This window comes from Ictalurus furcatus, chromosome 21 (assembly GCF_023375685.1).
Source record: "Ictalurus furcatus strain D&B chromosome 21, Billie_1.0, whole genome shotgun sequence".
Taxonomy (NCBI): domain Eukaryota; kingdom Metazoa; phylum Chordata; class Actinopteri; order Siluriformes; family Ictaluridae; genus Ictalurus; species Ictalurus furcatus.
In genome coordinates, this window is record NC_071275.1 from 11829015 (window position 1) to 11855371 (window position 26357).

The 26357-nt window shown below is 37.3% G+C and overlaps 1 protein-coding gene across 4 annotated transcripts in view; it reads right to left on the bottom strand.

Moving 5' to 3' along the window:
- Positions 1-26357, bottom strand: part of rargb (retinoic acid receptor, gamma b) — a 34778-nt gene that overhangs the window by 5525 nt on the left and 2896 nt on the right. For 2 of the 4 annotated variants that reach the window (XM_053653189.1, XM_053653188.1), the window contains exon 2: positions 16505-16880. In XM_053653189.1, coding sequence (XP_053509164.1) covers positions 16505-16661 — 157 coding nt within the window. In that variant the 5' untranslated portion in view covers positions 16662-16880. Of the gene's footprint in view, positions 1-8561; positions 10023-16504; positions 16881-18090; positions 18810-26357 lie in introns of those variants that run through there. The other 2 variants (XM_053653190.1, XM_053653191.1) reach the window with 2 other exon arrangements.

A 26357-nucleotide genomic window follows, 5' to 3' on the forward strand; every position in this document is an offset into this window, starting at 1 on the left:
TGATAATGTTTTTTATGAAAAAAGAAAGAAGTAAAGATGGAAAGAAAGAAGGAAATAAGGAATGAAAGTGAAAAGAAAGACATGAAGAAGGTAAGAGGGAAGTAAAGATAGAATTAAGAAGGAACAAATTAAAGAAAGAAAGCAATAAATAAGAAAAGAAGCAAAGAAGGAGAGAATTAAAGAAAGACAGAAGTAAAGTGTGCGTGCATGTGTGTGTGTGTATGTTGCTTGGTGAGTCTCAGCAGTGTTTCTCACACCAGCAGCTCTGCGCTTCACGACATTATTGGGGTGTTTTATGTTTTCTCTTCATTCCTCCTCGTTCTCATTAGCACGAGCAATGCTAAGCTCTATCCGATGTGTCACAGTGTTGAACTTTGACCCCTGACCCCTGGCCTGTCCTGCGTTTCTCTGCTCTGCGGTGTGAATTCCGTCCAGCTGCCTCAATGATCTTTTACAGGACCTGCAGCCTGATCACTCGCCCTGTAAAGTGTGTATGTGTGTGTGTGTGTGTGTGTGAGTGTGTGTGAGTGTGTGTGTGTGTGTTTGGGACGAGGCCTGAGGCTCTCTGGGGTTTTATTGGTCATCTCAGACGTTCATTCACGCCGTCGCCAGCTGTCCCTCCGTCCCTCTGAAGGAGGAATGAAGGAGAGAAAAACGGACAAAAAAACTCCGGAATCTTCAGAACTCCGTTTTTATTGGCCGCAAAAAAGCGAGTGCGATGAATGGAGGCGGAATTCTCACCCGCGGGTAAAGGCTTAACAAGCGCCGGACGAGGGGGGTCTAATAAAAAAAGAAGAGGAGGAAGGACGGATGAAGAGGATGTGAGGAGTAACGACAGAGACAGAGTGAGACAGGAGTGAGTTTGACCTTGGTTTTGACTTTGACTCCTCACTTGAACATGAAATTTAAAAGTAGAGTCCAAATAAATTTAACTGCAAAAAGAAAAAAAACCCAATATGTGCATAAAATTACACAACAAGCTTCAACTTCTTTACAAATAAAACTTCAAAAATATATTTTAAAAAATGAGATTAAATTCTAAAATGCTTTTTAAGGAGAAAAATAGAAACAAAGAAAAGAAAGAATTAAAGAAATTATTTTTAAAAGTAAAAAATATTACGGAAACAACTTAAAGCTAAGATTAAACTGAATTAGAATAAAATATTATAGAAATTATTTTATACTTTTTTTTGTAAATCATTTTAATTCTGGACGCTGGTTATTGTGTAAGACTGAAAAATTAAACAAGTGTGGAATTCTTCTTCTCGTTTTCTTCTTCTCTTTTTCCTATGACAGAACCTTTAAAGGTTCCACGTAGAACCCTTTCAGGAAGCCAGAACTATACAAAGAACCCACTGAAGAACATTATTATTATTATTATTATTATTATTATTATTATTATTATTATTATGCTGCATAAATTTGATGAGTGGTTGAGGTTTTAACACACACACACACACACACACACACACACGCACTAACAAAAGCGGCACTGTAGGAGTGAAGACAGAGCTTAGATGAATAGCTTCTTTCATTTCCTCCATGTGTGTGTGTGTGTGTGTGTGTGTGAATGCACTGCGCTGCACTGAAATCAGTTCTTCAGGGAACTCTTTATGTTCTGGATTTATAACAACGAGCTCTGTGTCAAATCTTAAAGCTTAGAATGAATTTATTCAGCAAAAAAAACCAAAAAACTAACTAAATAAATAAATATATAAATATATAAATAAAATACACCTGAATTTTGATTATTCTAACTCTATTTTGCTATGGTACCTATTTATGATATTTAATCAAATAAAAAACCAGTGCAGAACCAATAACCTGTCTCTGAACGTGGAGAAAACGAAAGAGATGGTTGTTGAGTTCAGGAGAGCACGGAGCGACCGCTCTCCTCTGAACATCGACGGCTCCTCTGTGGAGATCGTCAAGAGCACCAAATTCCTTGGTGTTCACCTAGCGGAGAACCTCACCTGGTCCCTCAACACCAGCTCCATAACCAAGCAGGCCCAGCAGCGTCTCTACTTTCTGACAAGGCTGAGTAGTTTATAAAGGAAACCGTATCTCCTGGGTTTCGGGATCAGCTGATACGTGAGGGTTCAGGATCGGATCCGAATTCTCCGTCTCTAGTTTTTTACAAAAAATGAGTTAGCGAAACAATATTTCAGTCGGTTAAGCCGTTACACTTCATACAGTATACGGGCGTGTTCCCTCAGTAGGCTCCCTACAGGTTGTGAGTTTGTGTAACATTACAGTGTGAAATGTGACTAATCCCACTGAGAAGGTCCATCTGAGAGCGTCTGCACTCTTCACAGCCAATCTGGCGCCAAACCTCCAGCTTCTTCAGTTTCACACTCTGTGTGTGTGTGTGTGTGTGTGTGTGTGTGTGTGTGTGTGTATGTGTGTGTGTGTGTGTGTGTGTGTGTCTGTGTGTGTGTGTGAGAGAGAGAGAGAGAGAGATGTAATTCCCTACAAGTTTTATATAATTTGCACATCAGTAATTATTATACAAGATTTCAGACTAAAAAATAAACAATACATAACCTGAAATGAAAATATTAAGAAAGACTAACCCTGTAATTTTCTAAATAAATAAATAAAATAATTTGTCATTTTTTGGAACAATATAAGAGTTTATAACATTTAAACAAAAAAAAAAAGATTGATATTTAAATGTATCATGTTTAAATGTTTAATCCAACTCCTGTAATGTGTGTGAGAAATAAAACGTAGTAAATAAACGAAAGAACTTATTTATCTCTTTCTTTCTTTTATTCTTAAGTTATGTATTTATTTATTTGTATATGGCTTTTTTTTTTTTTTACAAACAACCCCCCCCCCCCCCCCCCCCACACACACACACTTCCTGTCTTTAAAACAAAACCGGTCATTGTCCAGGAGATGACCCAATAAAACACATACACACACACACACACACACACACACACACACACGAATCAGGATTCCGTCCAAGAGCCAAACTAATAAAACGGGTCGCACCACCGTGTCCCTTACACGTCCCTGCTACATAAACATGTAACCTTGGCCTTTTGGATAAAATAAACACACGCACACACACACACACACACACTGTACTTGATGAGTCAGGATGCATTCGGTTTACAGGAAGTCACTTCAGGTGTCCAAAATCCACTGACATTTACGTTAACAAACTTTTTCTTCAACTGAATTGTTTGTTTTTTTATTTGTAAAATTAGCGTAACTGCCAATACAACAAAATCTCATCGTCCTCCATCTTACTGCTGCAATTCCAACATCACACTACAGTGGGCGGAGCCAAATGTGCAAAATGTTAAATACTGAAAAACTGCTCTGAGAAAAAAAAATCAAGTATGTCCAGGAAATCCAAAATGGCTGCTGATATAAAACAACAACAACAACAACAACAACAACACTGCGTTGTTTGGCTACACAACAGATTTTACTAGTGTTTATAGATGACAGGAAGTCAGAGGAAGAGTTTGGGTGAGATTCAGTTCCGTTACGTGTTAGCTACATTAGCTAGATTAGCGTCCTAGCATCATAGCATTTCTCACTGACTAAATTTACACCGAAAAAGGTGAATTATTTTTATTTGGTTTTCAAAGAAATCCTAATCTAATTCTGTAATTTCAAAATAAATCATCTCTAGTACAGTACACACACACACACACACACACACACACACACACACACACACACACAGAGTGCTGACTGTCCACGAAAGACGGAGGGGTTTCTGTCTTTACACACACACTTGTTAAACCTGAATTGTGTCTCATTCAACAGCACACACACACACACACACACACACAAAGCGTCCTTTCTTCTTTACAGTGCCCCATAAAACGACCCCTTTTTAATTCCTGTTTCACTTTTTTTGCTGAAGGACGTCGAGTCGTTTGGTCGCTGCACTTCACTTCACCCAGTGAGAGAAAAAACCCTCGGAGAACAACACAAAGAAAACAAGCGTGAAGTTCACCTCCAACTTCGCCCACATGCCAACCTTCACCAAGAGACGGGAAAATAAGAAGAAAAGGAAGAACGCTGGAGAGTGTGGAGAAGTTTTTATTTTTATGCTAATCGTACAGCGTTAGCTTCAGGCTATCATTAGCATTTCCACTCGACTGTTTTTCCTCTTTTTTTTCCTCATTCGAGCCGTAATTATCAACACGGCAAACATCTTTCTATCAAATGTGTCTAATGATACAATTAGCCTTAAACATGTCTAATGGCTACAGCTAATATCAGGCTGTAATTAAGATCAAACTTTTCCAGTTATACAAACTCCTTGTCCACTAAAATAAAAAAAACTTCCCAAATTGTCTATTAGCTAAAATTAGCATAGTGCTATCATTATCAATAACGATTTGCACTAATGGCTACAATAAGAATCAGGCTGTAATTAGCATTACTAGGGAATTAGCAAACTTTACTGGTCACAACTGTACTTTGTTTAAGCGGGAGTTAGCGATTGTTATAACTGTTTATTAACAGCTAGCATCAGACATGACAGTGTTTATTCTCCTGAACTTTTCTCACGGCTACAGAAAAAAAAATTATGCAAAAGTTGTTTCAAATAAAGATCGAGTTAAAGTAAAGTTTATAAACTCAATTGTCCGTGTAAGCTAATTTTGTCTTTTTTGCTACAAGACTCATGTTATGATTAGCCATTAAACTAACGATTATCATTAAAATAATTATTATAGTGATTAAACTAGTGATTTCAACTCGATGCACATTACACCCAACAACGCAAAAATTTGTGTTAAATCTGTGGCGTGAATTATTCATTAATTTAAAAGAAGAATAAGAAGCAGCATCTTAGCATTTGTGGGATTTAGTTGCTGTTGTTTGCTTGTTTTATATTTCACCTACAATGTAGACGGAGGTTAATGTGCACAGCTACGTGTATTTTCAACAAAATATAGCTATAATATCATTGTATATCGTAAATTAATATATCACGTTAAACATTTTAAGATAATATATCTTTGAAATAAATGGTTTTATAGAATAATCAAATATCACTATAATATTTTCTATATTTGTAAATAAATATACAAAGCTATAACACTTTCAGATATTTTACTAAAATATAGTGTTAAAAGCTTCCTAAAAAAATTTTTTTTAATAACATAGCTGAGCATCCATAGCATGGGACAAAATCATATATTAAATAAAATAATTCAAAAGATTTTTTTAAACTTTAAAACTTTAAGCTTTAAAATCGATTTTTCCCCTAATACTCTAAATCCTGAAGTTCAACTTGACATCACAGTGTGTGTGTGTGTGTGTGTGTGTGTGTGTGTGTGTGTGTATGTGTGTGAACATTGGTGCTATTTAGAGTGTTTCCCTCACACATTGCTGTTCAGCTGTAAAACTGTGTAACGGCGCAGAGCCAAATTCCACCAGCGAGCTGTGAAACCTGCACCACAGAGGCACATGAGACTCCTGGGAGGCTAAATCATACACACACACATACACACACCCTCCTAGTCTCGTACACCCTGATGCTTATTAAATGAATAGTGTATAATATACAATATATAAACCGAATATATATAAATTTATTTTATTAATGATGTATAAATAATAACACAGTAACAGTGTGTACATGTAGCCTGTTTATGCTAATTACACTATGCTAATGTTGACACCGTGACTGGAATTGCAGTGTAATGGAATGAAACTTAGTTTTATTTTTATTTTTCTGAAGTTGTTTTTTTTTCAGGTTTTAATAAAAAATGTCAAAATGTCCGAATCGCTTCCTTTTTTATTGGAATTGATTTTGTTTTGTTTGAATCTTTTTATATAATTAATCTCTACCTCTTTCTTTCTTTCTTTCTTTCTTTCTTTCTGTTTTTGTTTAGTTTTTATTCTTATTCACGTCTCACTTTTTTCCTTTTATCCCCCAGACGACCTAATCTCTTCAGATAATTAACGTATTTAAATACATTTTTAAATACAAAAAAATCAACGTCATGTGACCATTAACCTCGCTGCAATAGTTGCTTTAAACAATAAACATAAATAAACATAAATAACTAAATAAATAAGGCTATATATAATAACTTCTGAGAATCCGTGTAATTCTGTGGCCTCCAATTCAGCTAAATAAAGTTTAAGTCTCTTTATGGCGAGTTTATGTTAAAAACATAATCCTGATAAACTGCTAGGTATAAGATTCCGTTACTTGTTAGCAACATTAGCATCATAGCTCCAAATTTCACACACTGAACATGTCTTCATTTTTTTGCCACTGATGTTGTTTTAAAGTTATTTTTATGCAAATATTTAACATGAAACTGTGTGTTTTTTGTTATTTAAATGTCTAAGAAGTAATTGAAGTAATTGTGTGTGTGTGTGTTTGTGTGTTGTTGTTGTTGTCCTACACTTTTGTATTGTGTAGTGAAAGTAAATAAATGGGAAATCAAATATAATTTCAATTATATATATTTTTTTACAATATAGTATTTATAAATTAGTAATATTTTGTTTATTATTTATTTATAATGTAGAAATAGTTTATTTGTATTCATTCATTTAACATATTTTGAAATATTTATATGAATATTTAAAATAATGAATTTTAGTAGATTAATTTTAGTCACTGTTGAACTGAGCGAGGATCAGGGCTGGGTTGTTGTTTTTTTTTCACGCCGAGCGGCTGCTCAGACCGGCTTTCATCACCTGGTGTAATTTGAAACGGGGCCGATGAGTGGGAACCTGCCCGATCCTCACCTGTACCGTCTCGCAGTGTTTACGTAACGTATCCTGCGAAACCCAACACTGCATCCTGAAAAGCATTTCACACCCCAAGGCCACTCGCACCATGACATGCAGATGAGTGATTACTGCTCTGTCCTCTACACTCTGCGCAAGTCTATGGCTCAGTCCCAAACTAATCCCTAGAAGGGAAACGTACCTAGTGCACTATATAGGACTTATATTAAATAATAAACACTTATAAACTACCGTAAAGAAAATAAATGATTATTAAAGACTGGATTTAGGAAAGAATCTGAATTCCAGCTGGCTCGGTGTAGTGTTGGACATCTAGTGCACTTCACTAGTTACATTATGTAGTGCACATGCAGTAGTGAACTTAAAAACAAAGTAATGGTATGTATTAGACCTACGTATAATGCACTATATACACTCTAAGTACTTTAGAACCTTTAAGGGTTCTTCAGTTCTCTGGTTGTCCCTCTGGATAAACCCTTAAACATTCTTATGAGAACCTGTTTTCATATCAGAAATCCAACCAAAGTGTTAGAATAGTTTAGAGGAAGTTAAGAACCCTTACTTATCCAACAAGCTCTTAATGAACCCTTTAAGAACCCTGAAGAACCCTGTCTCACACAATGTACAAGGACATTTCAGCTAAATGTCATGTTAAAATGCCTGACAGGTTCCCTATAACAAAGTGTTTACCCATCATAAAGGTTCTAAGTCTCTATGTAAGGCCTTTTCTTTGGGAGCTAAGAACTCTTGAAGTGTTCCCTTTGACCAGCTCTGGGAGAACCCTTAAAGATCATACAGTATGTCTAACCCTACAACAAAGTGTTTTCCTATTAGAAAGTGTCACAAGTCATTGTTGAAAACTTAATTATCCAACAAATGCTTAAAGAACCCTGAAGAACCCACACCAAGCACCAGGGCAGTTTATCTAAAAATGTAAAAGCCTGACAGGTTCCCCATAACAAAGTGTTTCCCTAGAATTACAAGGTTCTATGTAGTGCCCTTTTTTGGAAGCTAAGAACCCTTAGATAACAAAAGAACCGTTAAAGAACCATAAAATAACCCTAGAAGTGTGTCTTCAGTTGGCTCTTAAACACACAATATGTGTAAACTAACTATGAGAAAGGGTTCTGTTTTAGGACGTTAAGAACCCTTAAAGAACCCTTAAAGAACTCTTTTTCTAGTCTACCAAGAAGCTTCATATTAAATATTTGACAGGTTCTAGATATTAAGGAGAAAATAACGAGTTTGTACCACACAATTATAGAGTTAGTACTGTACATACAATCGAGAAAAAAAAGGGTTCTCTACGGGTCCATTGTTACGGTTTCTATAGTAACAGCTCATTCACAGCGACTTGTATAGCGGATAATAAATAGATTAAAAATGGTTTAAAAAGTTTTCTTAAAATAAGGAGATATTTATGTAACATTTATGGAAGGAGTGTCAGTGCTTTGTAACATCTTCAGGACAGAGTTGTTTACACTTCTTTGCGGTTTCTTATTTATTTCTCATTATTAACTTGAAGACAGAGAATAAAGAGAGAGCATAAAGAGAGGGATGGTGAGGGAAGGACTATAGGGGGGAAGCTGCTGTAATGTAAGCGAGAACAGGAACAAACTCATTAAACGTAACTATAAACAGATAAAAAGTATCACGTCATTCCTTAATAAATTTAAAATGGTACTCGTTAACAAATTGAACACTTGTGGATGTGCTTCAGCTTCAGGATGCAGCGACACGTGCAGGTGTGACACGTGATAAGACGTCAGAAATGAGTACTGACGAGAAGCTAAACGAGAGCTAGAGACACTTACACTGCAGTCCGGCGCTGTAGCAGAACGCTTCTGGACCAGAGAAGAAAGAGCTCCTCTTCCTCAACATGCAGGAACTCTGAGAGGACACGTCGAAGTGAGGCCTTGAACCGACACCTAACGTCTCCACGTAGTCAAACATGACGTTATTACTGACCAAACGTCCTTATAGCGTCCTAAATTCAGCCACAAACGACAGTTCTACATGAGAACCCTGCTCTCAGCAAAAGAGAACGGAGGTCAGTAGAACACTTGGAACGTCTTCTGGAGTTCTCTCTCAGAAGAAAAGAATCCGCTGTCAATCAAATGTGAAATAAAAAATGTCCAATCAGTTCTGTTTCTCATCCAACAGGACAGCAAGTCTTCTTCTTCTTCTTCTTCTTCTTCTTCTTCTTCTTCTCCTTCTTCCACTTCTTCGTCTTCTTCTTCTTCTTGCTTTAGGACTAGCTATGGAAAAATGAAAAATGAAACATCCACAGAAGTCTTCTTCAATTTAAAGTTTTGGTGCCCCAAACACACATTAACAGAAGATCTGAAGTCTGAGTCCAATCAGTTCTGCTGCTCAGTAAACAACAAGTTCAAGGTGAAGCATCTACACAAGTTCAGGCTCTTCAAAGCAAAAAAAATTACTCTTTGTGTCAAAGTATTAAATAAAATCTCAGTTGGGTCTCACTGTTCTTATTTAAAGTAACGTTCTAATCTCACCCTTTGACTAAAAAGTATCTGAGAAGATCTGAATGTCATGCCTACGTTCTCCAAGACCATCCCATCAGATCAGAGTATCCAAAAAATGTGATGGAAATGAAATTTCTAGCAATGTTGGGATTTTTTTTTGGTTTAGCTTTTACAAACACAATTTTTTTTAAAAAAAATAAAACAGTCTAAAGCATCAATGGAAAGAAAAACGTCAGACGTCCAGGCAGATCCAGTTTCTCAAATCTCTCGAGCAGGACATCGAGTTGAATCACCTCCTGAGGTTCACACGTCTTCACAAAACAAAATGTCATAAACAAGACATTCAAGAAGATTCTTTGGTCTTCTGACACGAGCAGTCGGTGGAGGAAACGTCTACTGAACTTCTGACTTTCCTGGAGTTTCACCAAAACAAGACAGCAGTGAGTCAAACTTCTCCTGAACTTCAGTCTTCTCCTCCTCCTCCTCCTTCTTCTTCTTCTCTCTCTCTCTGACACAACACAACTTTAAAATGAAAACAAAGCCTCAAGATCGAATTACTGCTCCCAAAATCCAACACTCAGAGAGAGAGAGAGAGAGAGTGAGAGAGGTGCTCTGGTCTGCTGTCACTTCTTCAGTTTGTGTACAGTTATCCAGTTCTGTAGCTCTCTGACACACTGACCATCCTCTCTTCTCCTCCTCCTCTTTTGTTCTTCTTCTCTTCCTCAGGAACTGGATTAGCACCACTCCGAAAAAGAGCACAACCAGCTATAAAACTTTACAGCAGTCTCTGAGCAGGAGGAAAATGCTGGACAGACTGAGACAAGATGTCTGACTCCGCCCACTTGAGAGACTTGAGAGAGAGAGAGGCGGAAGATTGTCTTGTTGGACAAAAACTTTGTATCACTCTCATTTTCCTGGGTTTTAAAAATGTAAACATACAATCCCTCTCTCTGCCTCAACCTTTTTTCTCTCTCTCTCTGTCTCACTTTCTTTTTTCTGTCTCTCTCTCCATCTTTTTTCTGTTTCTCTCTCTCAGTGTTTCTGTGTGTGTGTGTGTGTGTGTGTGTGTGTGTTTCTGTCACTCGCTCACTGTTTTTCTGTCTCTCTCTCTCTCTCTCTCTCTCTCTCTCTCTCTCTCTCATGTTGATTATAGTTTTCGTTATTCAGCTGCAGCTGACAGTCGCAAAAAACTTATAAATAAACACTGGGCTTCGTTATAATTCACACCGTCAATCTTTTTGTACTCAGCACTAAAAAGATGAAGTACAGATCTGTCTTAGGAACATGCACAGAACTGCTGTTGCGGAACGATGCCTTCAAAAATAATGGAATGAAATGTTTCTCCATGAAAATAAATACTATAAAGAGCAGTAAACAGTAATAAATGAAGTCGATATTAGGTGTGATGAGCCTTTGATTAAAAACAGTGTATTAGTATTGTCAGGTACAGTGTGTGCAGTTTTATAAGGAAATGAGCTGGAAGTGTTACTGAGCATCGTACAGAACCAGTCCCAGTTCTTCTGGAGATTCTCACAATCATTTCTTATTTCTGCAGTGAAACCGAGCACCTTTATTCTGGTTTTTGTCTGAAAAGTGTCTCTTACCTCTTAATACACCGCTTTCTTTACTGACGTACAAACATTTTCCTGGAACATTTCATTTTGTGCTGGAAAACTAATGTTTGGAATCTAACATGTTTTTGTACCGACTCGATAATGTAGAAGTCATTAAGTCACAGTACTGTATATAAAAATGCAGAAAAAGTTAACATGGCACATACTATAGACTTAAAAATTGTTTATGTTTACAGCGTTTAGCTGACACCCTTATCCAGAGTGACATCCTCATGCTAGTTCACTCGCTCAGGGACTCGGAGCTCCGTCCAGAATGTTCAGTGAAAACCAGTCGCTTTATTTTACTGTCTTTAATTAAAGAACATATAAAATAAAGAAAGTGAGCCGACACGCACCCGTAAATTAAAACAAATAAAACGAATCATTCAGTTAGGATAAAATAAATGGCGGTGTATAAATGGAGGTTGGGCCTGTCTGTCTGTCTGTCTGTGCAGAGCTGTAAACAAACACCTCAGCTGACACAGGATTTAGCAGTCACTTATTATTATTATTAAATATATTTATTGCCATAAAAGTGAGTCTAAATAACCTCCACTTCTGTTTTTCAGTCTTCACCCTGATTGTTCATTTCGTGCTCCCAGCTGCCTGTGCGCTTTACCTTTTATGGAGTTTTGTGGGTGTCACTACATGCAAATGAGCCATGTCTAGCCGTGTCAGGGATCAACAAGAGAATGAAGAAATGTAAATCAATTTCCTTCAAAAACTTTTGTAAATCTGGCAGAAAATTTTACTTCAGTTTGATTTACACAAACGTAATAAATTTACACACAAACTTAATAAAATAAAGACTAAATAAAGACACGATTAAAATAAGAGCTTGATAAACAAGCCGTGTTGTGTATAACACATTATGAATGCTTTATAACACTATATGAATATGTTTATTAGAACTGAAAGTATTAGTGTTGTTATTTATTTATTATAATTCTGATTGATGCTGTAATTGATTAAATACAAACCTCAATAAAGTCAAAACGAGTAATACATGAATACTGAACAAAGAAACAAAGAAACAAAGAGACAAACAAATTCCACGATACAAAATATTGGATATTAACAATTATTTGACCGGGTTTCTGTGGGACGGGAAATAAAGTAAATACAAAATAATTCATAAAAATCACAAATGACGAAACAAATGAATTGGTTGATATTAAATATGATGTCACACACGAGAGTGATGTGCTTAATATTTAAATATTTAAATTCACCTTAAATGAATATGTGATAAACAAAAAATCTGAATTTGTACAAAATGAGATTTCTGTCTGTGTTTCGAAAATATACGGAGTCTTGCGCCCTCTTCAGGTGAGACACGGAATGACAAAGAGCAGGAAATTCTCACACACACACACACACACACACGCACACACACACAGAGAGAGAGAGAGAGAGAGCGAGAGAGAGAGAGAGAGAGAGAGAGAAACAGAGAGAGAGAGAGAACGTTTTTTGATTATATTGAATCTGAAATCACACAAAGCTTGGTTGCGGAATGTGTTGATGTATCTCTCTCTCTCTCTCTCTCTCTCTCTCTCTCTCTCTCTGTGTGTGTGTGTGTGCGTGTGTGTGTGTGTGTGTGTGTGTGTGTGTGTGTGTTGGTGGATTTTAACTTCTAACATTGCCATCTTTCTGTGCTGGACTGAGATGAGATGATGAGATGATGAGATGATGAGATGATCACTCCATGACTTTATCACTTCATCACTCTGACTTTAATCTGAAACTTTACTGTTTATCTCCTTTCTTCCCGTCTTCCTTCTGTACTTTTCTTTTTTTCATTTCAGAGTGCTGAACTCTGGATAGCAGCCCCACAGAGGCTTTAACACACACACACACACACACACACACACACACACACACTCCATCTCTCTTTCTTCCATTCTCTCTCTCTTTTTCTGGCATAGTTTTATAAACCGCTGGCTCACGCACTCTTTTTTTGTCTCTGTCTGTTTTTCCATCTTTACTTTTTTTCCTTTTCTCTTCTTTCAGGTTTTTATTGCAGTTTCTCCTCCGCTACAGTTACAGGGTCCTTATAAACACTTACTACATACAGCTCAGTGCACTAACGGGTGACATCTACAATAATCACAGTGTTTATATCCATTTCTTTATTCTTTCTTCCGTGTTTACCATTCCTTCACTTCCCCTTTTCTTCTTTACTTCCTTCACTTCCTCTTATCTTCTTCTTTTCCCTTCTTCCTCCCTTTTCTTTCTTTTCTTTACATTTAGTTTATTTTCTTTAATTTATTTTTTCTTTTCTTTTTTATATTTTCTTTCCCTTTCTTTAATTTCGTTACTTTACATCTCTTTTTCTTCTGCTTCCTACTCTTGATCTTCTGCTTTTTCTTCATTCTCCTGTTCTTTCCTCCTTTTTATCTCCTCATTATCATTTATCTAACTTTGGGTTTAAAGAAATGTAGGTAGAAATAAAGGAGTGCAACAATTATTGGCACCCCTATGAATTCATATGAGAAAAATATATTTGAAGTATATTCCCGTTGATATTTTAAAAAGATTTAGTACGCCTGGGTGAGTAGGAATGGGAAATTGTTCAACCATGACTTCCTGTTTCACAGGGGTATAAATATGAGGTAACACATAGGCCAAATTCCCCTAGTCATTCATAACAATGGGTAAGACCAAGGAATATAGCTGTGATGTGTGGCAAAAGGTTGTTGAGCTTCACAAAATGGGAAGTGGCTATAAGAAAATAGCACAAGCATTGAAAATGTCCATTTCCACCATCAGGGCAATCATTAAAAAGGTCCAGTCAACTGGAAATGTTATGAATCAACCTGGAATTGGGCGTGTGTCTATATCATCTCAACGCACTGTGAAGAGGATGGTGCGCGTGGCCAAAAAATCTCCAAGGATCACAGCTGGAGAATTGCAGAGGTTACATGCGTCTTGGGGTCAGAAAGTCTCCAAAACTACAATCTGAATTCACCTACATCACCACAAGTTGTTTGGAAGGGTTTCAAGAAAAAAGCCTCTACTCTCATCCAAAAACAAACTTGAGCATCTTCAGTTTGTCAGACACTACTGGAACTTCAAATGGGATCGGGTTCTATGATGAAACCAAAATAGAGCTTTCTGGTAATAAACACCAGAGGTGGTTTTGGCACACACAGAGAGGTAGTCATATGGAAAAGTACCTCATGCCCACAGTTAAATATGGAGGTGGCTCTTTAATGTTTTGGGCTGTTTTTCTGCCAGAGGACCTGGACAGTTTGTTAGGATACATGGCATCATGGACTCTATCAAATATCAACAGATATTAAATGAAAACCTGACTGCCTCTGCCAGAAAGCTACAAATGGGCCATGGTTGGATCTTCCAGCAGGACAATGATCCAAAACATACATCAGAATCAACACAAAAAGGGTTTACTGACCACAAAATCAAGGTCCTGCCATGGCCATCCCAGTCCCCTGACCTGAACCCCATAGAAAACCTGTGGGATGGACTGAAGAGGAGAGTCCACCAGCGAAGACCTCGAAATCTGAAGGATCTGGAGAGATTCTGTATGGAGGAACGGTCTCAGATCCCTCACCATGTATTCTCCAACCTCATCAGGTATTATAGGAGGAGACTCCGAGCTGTTATCTTGGCAAAGGGAGGTGACACAAAGTACAGACTAAAACGGTGAAAATAATTGTTGCACACCTATATTTAACAAAGATATTTTGAAAAACCTGTGTTGTGTTTCTAATTGTTTGATATCAATGAGAGCAGAGTATTTTTGGTTAAACAATAGACAATTTGTCACAGCCTTCTTTGATCATATTTGCCAAGGGTGACAATATTATTGGAGGGCACTGTATATATAATTTATTTATAAGTGAATGTGTTGTTATGTGAAACACCTAAACGTTTTCTCTGAGACTCTACAGTAAAATATCTTTCCTTTCCTTTTCTTTTGTTCTGCTTTCACGTGCATTGGCCTCGACTTCACCTCACAGTCTCTCTCTCTCTCTCTCTCTCTCCCTCTCTCTCCCTGCCTCAACATTTTCACCTGTCTTTCAACAAGCCTTCCCCCCCAACCCCCCCCACACACACACACACGCACACACACACACACACAGTAACACACTGCAGGGAGCAGAATTGCACAGTTTCAGCCAGCTTGGCTCTTTCCACACCTTGAGGCAATTACACACACACACACACACACACACACACACACTGGAATAATGTAAATGGAGGGAGAAGGTAGACAGGAAAAGGGACGGCTCATTCTATTTCTCACTTTCTTTCCTCTGTTCTCTCTTTCAGCTTTATTCCTCCTCAGATGTTTCCACGTACATTTTCAGTTACTCTCTCTCTCTCTCTCTCTCTCTCTGCAGTTCTTCTCCCAGGTTTACAGGAGGTTTAACAGATTCTGTCTCAGGTTTTATTGTTTTTTTTGTTGTTGTTTTTTTTTTTGCCTACTTTCTTCTCATCCTCTTGACTCTCTTTACCTTTCTTTCTTTTCATTTCCTTTTCTTCCTCATCTGCTTCTCATTTTTCTTTCTCTTTGATTCCTTCTTTCCTGATTTCTGTCTTCTCCTCAGATCCCCTTCAGATTCTACTTCTTCAAATCTCAACGTTTTTGTTCTCTTTTTTCTCCATTTCATTTAACACTTCCCTTAGTTCCTCTGTTCTACGAGTTGAAGGTTCTGTGTAGAACCCTACAGCAGAATGTTTGGCTATTAGAGATGGTTCTGTGTTAGTAGAGGAACGCTTATAGGAGGCTAAGAAAGAACCCTTAATGCACCAGAGACACCAGAGAGAGAGAGAGAGAGAGAGAGAGAGAGAGTGAGAGAGAGAGAGATAGATGTGCACTACGCCGGCGTTTAGGACGGAGCCTGGAGCGGTCCTGTTTCTCCTTTTCCTTCTCTCTGTAGCTTTGCTTTTTTTTTCTTCTTTGTCCAAAAATGTGAAAGTTAAACAGCTGTGTGTGTGTGTGTGTGTGTGTGTGTGTGTGTGTGTGTGTGTCACATCCCGCAAATTTATCAAGTCTGTGGTTCGGTGTCACACTTTCAAAACAACTCATGATTACCAGTCTACACAAACACACACACACGCACACGCACACACACACATACATTAATGCGCTTGGCCAGAACCCAGAAATTCCAAACACAAAAATTCCACATAAATAAATAAAAGAGGAACAATGTGGAGTTTGTTCTCTGGTTTTCTCTCTCTCTCTCTCTCTCTCTCTCTCTCTCTTTACTTTCTCTTTCTTTTTTACTCTCTGTCTCTGTTTCTTTCTCTCTTTTTGTCTCTTTCTTTCACAATTTGTCCTACTGTCTCCTACTGTCATTCTTTTTCTCCCTGTCTATCACTCTATTTCTTTTTCTTAACTAAAAAATAATATTTATTTCCTTAAATGTCTTTTTTAATCAAATCTTAAATCTTCTACATATTTTTAAATGTATAATCCTGAAAAATGTGTGTATTCTTCTTCTTCTATTATTATTATTATTATTATTATTATTATTATTATTAAATAGAGGAGACATTACAAGATCAAACAGTATCTTTTATGTACACACACTGTTTCTTTTCTTCTCTGTTTCTCTTGTTTTCTTCCCATGCTAAGCCCCGCCCACATTTCCATTAAAACAGGACACATCACTCAGCGTAACTCACTCAGCGCCGCCATCTCTTTCGGAAGATCCGCACCGTAACGTCCAAACAGTCTGCCACTGGCCAGGAGATTGAAGGGGGCGTGGCTTCTCATCGCGTTGAAGGCGAATGGGTAAAATCCGGTCATGTGACCCACAGGCCGCTCCCTGTTGGTTGCCATGGTAACGACAGTCCGCCCTGTTGTCGATCAGTGCTACAAAAATGGCTCGGTTTAAGACGGAGAGGTAATGAAATGGAGCTCCACCCACTTTCTGTCTCTTTCCCAAAAATGTTTTTTTTGTTTGTTTGTTTAATTGGATTAGAGGAAGCTACCAGATTAGCATTAGCATTTTAGGAATCTGTCCATCGTTAGACTCTTTTTCAGCAGCTGGTGTGGAACCTGAAAGAAAAGGAGGAAAGAAAAAAGAAAAAACTTACACACATGTTGTTCTTTAAAATGTTGTTTTAACTATTCAAATAATCTGTGTGTAAACATGAATTTTACATTTCTCTAACAAATTAACAATCAAATCAATAAACAATCCAACATGCCTGAGGAGCATCTCTACTTTTCAATAATAATGTCAGGATATATGAAAATGCATAATTATGCAGATTAGGGACCGCCCCCATGTCCTCCTGGCATTCCTAATAGCTTAATATCACTAATGTTAGCTAACATAGCTAGCTGGTTAGCTCGGTGCTAGTAAGCTAGCTCAGATTAGTCAGACAAGTGGGATTTCAGTCGTGATTTACACTGAGAAAGAAAGAAAGAAAGAAAGAAAGAAAGAAAAAAGGAGGAAAGAAAGACAGAAGATGTTTGTGGCTAAATTTTCCTTTCCTGGGTGGAACTGGAGTCGATTCTTGATTACTTTCAGAATTAAACACGACATCTTGAATTCCTTTGAACAAAGATTAGTGTGTTGTGAGGAAAGAGCATTATGTGTGTTTCTGCCTCGTGGTTTGCAGGAGAAGAGACACGACCGTGACCTACAGAACCTGCAGCCTTGTCTGATTCATCTGAACAATTTAACGACTAAAAAGACTTTATTATTCATTCTTATACAGAAACATGCAGAAATGTAACAGCTTTCTAATATATCTTTTCTAACACCTTGTTATACCACAGCGCGGGTGAATGCTCAAATCTGATTGCTTAGAAGGTGCTTATTATTTTCATCTGCTGTAACGTGAACGACGGGTTTATATTAACGTGCTCATTCACGTACATTATCATTTCTATAGTAACGGCTCATTCACAGGAACATGCAGATATAATCTAAGAAACTGACTGATTAGTGCAGCAGGTGTAAAAGTTTCCACAGCGAGTCGGCTAGCTCCAGCAGTCGTTAGCGTGCAGGCTAATTTTAGCTGATTAGCATGAGTGGAGTGTGTGTTGTGGTTGTGATGATTAAACACAGGACAGGATGTGAATAACTCGAGAGCAGCAGATCATCATCAGCGTCATCATCAGCTACAGCGCACTCAATTATTAACACACGGCTTTTCACTAAGATCACATCCTGCTGCAGGAATGCTAACAGATGCTACATTTCTCAACACACACACACACACACACACACACACACACACACTTATTTTGTACTTACTTTTTCACATGACTGTACATGATTAAAAATTTTAGGCTACAAGCATTCCTAATTTGGTGTTTGTTTGTTTGTTTTATGTGGTTAAATCTGTTTTGAAAACATCTCTTATGAAAATGATTTAGTAGATCAGTAATCAATAGTTATTTTGTTTGTAAATATTTGTTTTTAGAATTGGGTAAATATAATTTTCCTTGAGATGAACTCTGATTCAGTTATAAGATGGAAAATAAAGGAAATGGAGAAGTTTGGCCCTGAGCGATGAGTAATAATGCCAAACTTCTTCCGAGTCTTTTAGTTATTCAGCCGTCGGACGCATCCCAAACCACACGTCCTGGTCGTCATAGAGACCGCAAGCGTTCGGCTTCAAACATCGCAGTGTATTATGGGTATTCTGTAATGAGAATGTGTTTACTGGCCACTAGGCCACTGTTTTGGTTGTTTTTGAGCTTTTCAAACTGAAATAAAATCACAGAAATAACCACACACAAACACACACACAAACACACACACACATAAACATACACTTGTGGCCCACTACACTCCTCTTCCTGTAATCCCACATGTCTTCGTTAAATTCCACCGAAACAGAAATTTTATGAGGTTAATGAAGCTAACAAATAGCGAATCTTATAACTACCACTTTAGCATCGTCCAAAACATTGCACATTATATTATAATGCATATAAATTAAGCACAAACACACACACACAGGAGTATAGTACAGTAATATACAGTACTAATTACATCTATATACAACTATTTATACCACAGCGCTGTTGCATTCTCGATTCTGATTGGCTGACAGACGTTCCGAGGTGTGCAATTATTTTTCAGCAAATGCACATATAAAGTAGTTCCCGTCAGGTCTGGACCACATTACAGTTCCATATCACTTCGCCAAGTTAACTGAAATAAGGAAAAGTTATCCTGCTGTTCACCGCAACACACACACACACACACACACACACACACACACACACACACAGTCACACACAGATTAACTTCAGACTCACACACACACACACACACACACACACACACATACACCGCTAACAACAAACGCGACAGAAAAGATCCATTTTCCAGAAATAAGTCATTAATAATTGATGACGGTACATTGAATTATCAGAAAAAATGTATTTATTTATTAATTATATTTATTGCAGTAATAAAAAAATAAAAACCCTGTGAACAAGTAGGCTTATCAATATTTACTTATTTAATATTAATACTTATATTTAATATTAATATTAATATTAATACTCCAAATCCCAGAATGCCTCTGCACTCGCACCACCCACTGACCTGAGTATTAACACCTGAACCTGTTTCCCAATCAATTAAAGACTGGTTAATAATCACACAGTGCTGCACTCAGCAATGACTCTGCATTTTCCGCCATTGCTAGGACACTGGCCATGTTGCAGTGCATTGTGGGATATTGTGAATACAATGATTATTCTCCTGTACACTTTGAGATACGATAGTTCAAGTTTAACAGCACTTTATAGCTAACATGTTCTGTTTTATTTTTCCTCTTCTATTGTTGTTCCAGATGTTGTGGTGCATTATGGGATTTATTCTTGCACTACGCTTTTATGTAGGAAAGAACACAACTGTGCAAGAGGTTATTCATTAATTAGTAACACGTTGGGCGTCAGATGAAAAGAAGTTCTGCAGTACCTTTTAAACACACAGGAGCAGACTGTGCCTTAATAAGGCTCTTATATTCTGTACATACACTGTGTGTGTTCATGTACCCATACTCCCTATCCCCTACTTCATATTTCCTATCCCCTATTCTCTATCCCTATACTCCCTATCCCTGTACTCCCTATCCCTATATTCCCTATCCCATACCCTTCTACTCCCTATCCCATGTACCCATACCCCCTATCCCCTACTTTATATTCTCTATCCCATACTCCCCATACTCCCTATCCCAAACCCCTATACTCATTATCCCATACTCCATATTCCATACTCCCTATCCCATACTCCCTATCCCATGTATGTTCCATACTCCCTATCCCCTACTCCATATTCCATACTACCTATCCCATATCCCATACTCCCTACTCCATATCTGCTACTCCATATTCCATACTCCCTATCCCCTACTCCATATTCCATACTCCCTATCCCATACTCCCAATCTCATATCCCTATCCCATACTCCCTATTCCATATTCCCTATCCCATACTCCCTACTCCATATCTGCTACTCCATATTCCATACTCTCTATCCCCTACTCCATACTCCCTGTCCCCTACTCCCTATCCCATACTCCATACTCCCTATCCCATACTCCATACTCCCTATCCCCTACTCCCTATCCCATACTCTCATTCCCTCATCCCCTACTGCTTATCCCCTACACTAGAGAGTCATCAGCACTATGTAGTGCACTAATATAGGGAACATTTTTTAAAAAAATGTACTTAGAATAAATTTGCGTAAATTCAAGGTTGAAATTTTCTCATATTTTCAGAGTGAGATTAAGAAAATAAACCACAAAGGTATTTTATAACCGTTTATTGAGGGTGCCAATAATTCTGGAGCTCACTGTAGACATAGATGCTGCCCCCCCCCACACACACACACATACACACACACTCCAAGTTCTGAGTATTCAGATCTGGAGGTAGACTGAAAGTTTTTTTTAATTTTTTTTATTTTACTTAATGTCTCGGCTCTTTTCCACATCCCGTTTTTACTCACACGCTCATTTTTTCCACAAAAAACTTAAAAGAAAATGTTTTGCTTTCACTAAACCATCATCAGGTTTCAGAACTTCATCCTGGTGCCGTTTCTGCAGCTCTGCTCTCTAACACACACATATATATATATATATATATATATAATCTCTTTGTGTGTATGTTATTGAGTACTCATTTCTGAAACTGTTCTACAAACATCAGTGGCACATTGTGAGTTCAAGTTCACGATAATGACATAAAATTGTTTTCTTTTATCTTTTTTTAACAGATGTTGCTGCAGTACAGCTGTCTTATTCCTCATGGCCAGGTGTGCTCTTACGTTTCCCAGCACGGCCCTTAAAAATTGCTCGCCATCTTGTTTGATATTCCTGCTGTGAGTCAGAGCGGAAGGTGTTTTGTGACATCGGTGTAATTAGTTGTCCATATACATAAAAAAACTAACCTTGTGCTTCGTCCATATGGCTCAGAGTGTGTTAGTGTTTCCCCTGACACATTTTTAATGAAACGTTATGAGGTCGAATGTTGATGTTGCTGTTGTACCTTCATTAATTAGCGTCATGGGGGAATTGTGTGTTTCTGGACATTTCTGAGCAGCTAACGAGGGGACATCACCATAACATAAACCTGCGTTCATGCCGGCAGCGTCACGGTGCGACAAATCATCTGGAAGTCATTTATTTTTACTTACAGCTGCATATTTCTGGCAAAAGTACAAAGTTTTCCATAACAGCTGGATATTTCCAGGAGGCGGAGCCTAGGTTTCATGTATTCATTCGATCAGTAAGACTCGCTCTGCTGCAACAAACTTTAAGTGTTTGATTTAAACGAAACAGAACAGCGCTGGTGATTTTCTTTATTCTGTTTCCCTGCATTTTTTTAGGTCATGTGTGGTTTTATATACTTGACGTTAGCTAGCTAGCTTGTGTGGAGATCATTGAAACCATGCCAACGTAGGGCAAGTTAAAAAAGTGAAAAATTGGTGATGGTGTGAGCGCAGGATTGGTGGACACCTTATAATGATCTGTTGGTTTTGTATAAAACGTTACAAGGTAACTTTTTATAAGTGGTTTCCGAGATTATGTAATCACGATGCTTATGTCATTGCCAGTAATGCCATGTTTTCACACTGAGTACGAGTCTGATGTTTTTTTTACTCTTCAATAACAATAACAATACGTAATTAATACCTAAATGACCTGCTCAGTATAACTCGATCAGTGATGTCACTGAACATTTTATTGAACTCTTTATGTTTCTGGGGGTTTAATTAGAACCCCTGAAATCCGATATCTGATTAGCCTCGTTCTTGTACAACTTTAGGGAGTTGATTGTAAATGAAGTGCATTAGCTAGCTACATTACTTAGCTTGGATGGAGTCAGACTGCAGTGAAGAAGTGTCGATTCTTATTTTATTTATTTTGATTTCTTTTGTTTTCAGTGTGTCAGAATCCCTCATTCTCGTCCCTCGACTGATCGCAAGAACAACACACTCTTTCCGAGCTTTTCATCTGCAACCATTTGAACTCCTGTGTTTTATGTTTAAGATTTTTTACTTGTAAAGCACAGATAGCAGTCTGCTTTGCTATGAATATTAAAGGGATAGTTTACCCAAAAATCTTAATTCTTCATTTGGGTTCCAAAGATGAACGAAAGTCTTATGGGTTTGGAACGACATGAGGGTGAGTAATTGATGACAGAATTTTCATTTTTTGGGTGAACTAACCCTTTAATCATGAAATGTGTCCAGATCGCTGTTATTTAGTGTCTTCTGTTCATTAGTGCAATAACATACACTAGGATTATTAGGATTTTTTAAATGAATATGAGTAAATGCTTTATATACTTCAAATCAGATACTCTTTTCTTGTATGCTATTTTATTGAATGTTGTTTAAAATTCATTGATTGCAAGGATTGTAAAGTGAGTAAAGTGAAAGGTGCTATATCAATAAAATGTTGTTATTATTGTTATTATTAATTATTATTATTATTATTATTATTATTATTATTATTATTATTATTATTATTATAAATGAGCATGATATCAGACCGATACCAGAACACATGTGAAACATAATGTGCTTACATTTTTCCCCTAAGGGTGTACAAACTTTTGCACTCCACTGTATAACTGCTCTCTGAAGCACTCTGAAACTAGGTTTATTTTTTAAAATGCAGCGTATAAAGACAATTTATGGTCACTGTTGTTTTTATTATGACACAATCTTTGGGAAACTTTATTGGCTGAATGCCGATGTTTTTTCAGGTCCTTTATAAACGACGGAACCTCGGAGACGGATAATCGATGATGTCATACAGCAGAACCATGGTGAGACAAACCGCTCTTTCAGCCAGGTGTGAGAGAAAGGAACCTTTTACACTCGCTAATGACTTCAGTTTTACAGATTTCAGTCCAACAGAAATGACACAGTGAAACTCGGCTATAAAACAAACACACATACACACGCGTGCACACACACACACGTGTCTGGAAAAGCCTGAGCTCAAGGCGAGTAATCATACTGACAAAATAAGGGCAGTAAATCAGGGTTTTAGGGAGGGTACAAACCTTAAACTGAAGGGTTTGGTGTACAAAACACACACACACACACACACACACACACACACACACACACACACACACACAGGCATTACAGGGACTTTCATGTGGACTCTCTGAACACATGGTGAATATGGTAAAAAAAAAAAAAAAAGATACACACACTCCTTTATAAGGACCAGCCAGACATCCCCATAAGGTCAAACCTGTCACAAATTCCCATAATTATAGGGACATAATTATTGGTCCTCACAAAAAGCTCAAAACCTGAACACACACCACACATAATCCTGGCAAAGAGTACTACACAGTTCTAGGTACTATGTAGAACGACTTGTACTTGAAGAACCCTTTAAAAGATCATCTTCTTTTCTGCTCTAAAGTTTTATTTGCACCCCATAGTAATTCTTTAAAATACTATTTCTTTTTCAAAATTCTGTAGATGATCTACAATTTCTGGAACCCATAGTGTTCTGACAGCTAGAACCTACGTTCTAGCAGCATTTCAGAAAGAACTCTGTCAGAAGTGGTTTCGAGTAGAACCCCTTTGGAAAGTGTCCCACCTCGAAACTTATTGATGTTCTAAAAAGAACCTTAATCAGAGGTCATAATGCAGATAGATTCAGCTAAGTACTTGTGTTGACATCTTAGGTCCCTTGAGGGTTTCTCAGCTTGCCCCTCTGTAAAAGTTTTAACTAGAACCTACAACAAAGGGTTCCCTATCCTAGGGTTCCAAGTAGATACCAAAATGGTGCCACCTACTGAACTCTCTCCCCCCCCCCCCCAAAACTTCTAAACATTCACACACATGTCTCTGAACTACCTGAAAAACTTAAAATGAAAAAATATTTACATTTGTTAGGATTTAGTGAAATTTTGTTTTAATTTGTTTTGAAAATAAAAAGAAGCAACATTTAATAAGGCTGAATTTCAGCTCTGATTAATAAACACACTTTAATAAACTTAAAATTGTAAAAGTGGAACCCAAAAACTTTTTCTCTCTCAAAAAAAAAATGCCACGTTTATGATTTGCTCAGCACCGGTGCACGGTAACTCCAATTTATGAAGGCTGTTATGTTGTAAAAGTGGCTCGAACGTGTGTGTAAATATCTTTAAGTGCTGCGACGGGTGCCACGTACGATACGTGTTTAATCACGTGTAAAATAATGGCTCTTTTTAAGGGAAAAAGGGAGAAACCAAAGGGGAAAAAATGTTGCCGTGTTCTTATATTAAGGATTCTTATTTTTTGCTTTTCTTATTTTAGCCTTTTTTTGTGGACGGCTTCATCATGTGACCTTCTTGCTGTAAACAATCCTCTAATTCTGTTCACTATCAGAACAAACAAACAAATGTTTCCGCAGACATAATGACAAAACCGTCATTCGGACTGATGAGATGTTTACAAATGCACGTGATTCTCTCGTGTTCTAGGTAAAAGTCATGTTGCTGTTTGTAAATGTGCAGAACTGAATCTCCTAACATTAACACCTGAATCTTTATCATATTCATAATTATTCATAAAACACGTAAATGTGGAACCTATTGGAATTCCTTGTGGCTAAATTCTAGAAAACTACTGAATATGCTGAAAAATCAAAAGTTTTGATCATGTTTTCCTGCCAGTAAAATACTCTGACCATTCTACGCTAAAACAAACGTAAGTATAATTTGACGAAATGACGTGGAAATATTTGAATTTTATTATTATATCATTTTAACCTCGCCTTGGCTAAACTTTTGATTTTTCATTTTGGTTTCTATTTAAAAACAAATAAACAAACAGAAAGAAAACAACACAGTTTTGTCTGTATGTTGATGGAAGATACTATGATGTCACCTTGAATCAGCCATTAGGTGGTGTTCTGGGTGGGACTTCAGTTATTCACGTTATTGTCTAACATGATGGAATAGAATAATAAGAAATTCGTCATTTCAATTTGCCAATAACCTCTGCAACTTTTTATACAAATTGAGTCGTGTGAATTGTGGCAGATTTGTTAACGTGCTTCGAAGTTAGATTGCACGCACATTTACCTTCAGGAGACGAATTAAGTGGACTATAGTGCTATTAGTGCTATAGCTAGCTATAATCAAAGATTTTTAAAAAATAAGGAGACTGAGTGGATGAATTTATATTTATAAAGTCAATTTCTTCATGAATGTATTATATATATATATATATATATATATATATAGAGAGAGAGAGAGAGAGAGAGAGAGAGAGAGAGAGATATATGTAATGTGTGTATATATATCATAACGTATTTCATAGTCTACAGAAAAATTTTAAACAACAATAGAAATAAAACCATGTTTAAATAAATAATGACAAAACAAAGCGATTTCTTCAGCATCTTTCTGAAGCTCAGAGACGCTTCACACAGACAGACATGATACTCTCAGTGGGAGTGTGTGTCCGCGGTTGGAATGTATAGCGCTGTGTGTGTGTGTGTGTGTGTGTGTGTGTGTGTGTTTAGAGGAGTGATGAAAAGAGCTCGGTGTTGATAGACGAGTGAAGAGAGACATAGACGAGACAGACAACATTTTTTGCCTAAAGCGGCTGTCATTAAAAAAAAAAAAAAAAAACTCTGAGCAGAAAAGGTGGAGTAAAAGACCCAGTTACAGCTGCAGTGACTAAGATTTATTTTAGAAATTTTTTATTATTTTTAAATTCAATTTAATTTTCAATTATTTTCGAGTCAGAAAAGAAGAAAAATTGTGCTCACTGCACTATGAACTTTATTAAACACGAGAATGAGTAAGAATCCGGAGTTGGAAGTCACATGGGTGTTCTTTTGTTTTGGTTAAGCATGGTGCTAATCTTGTATGCTAACTGCTAGCAAGCAATCAATCATGTAGTCACTTTGTTTATATTGTAGCTCGCTAAAAGTGAGGACACTTTAATAGCGACTCTTCTTTACAACAAAGTACTGACATACACACATTCTCAGCATGATATCCTTGTGATGACCTCCCACTGTTCATAA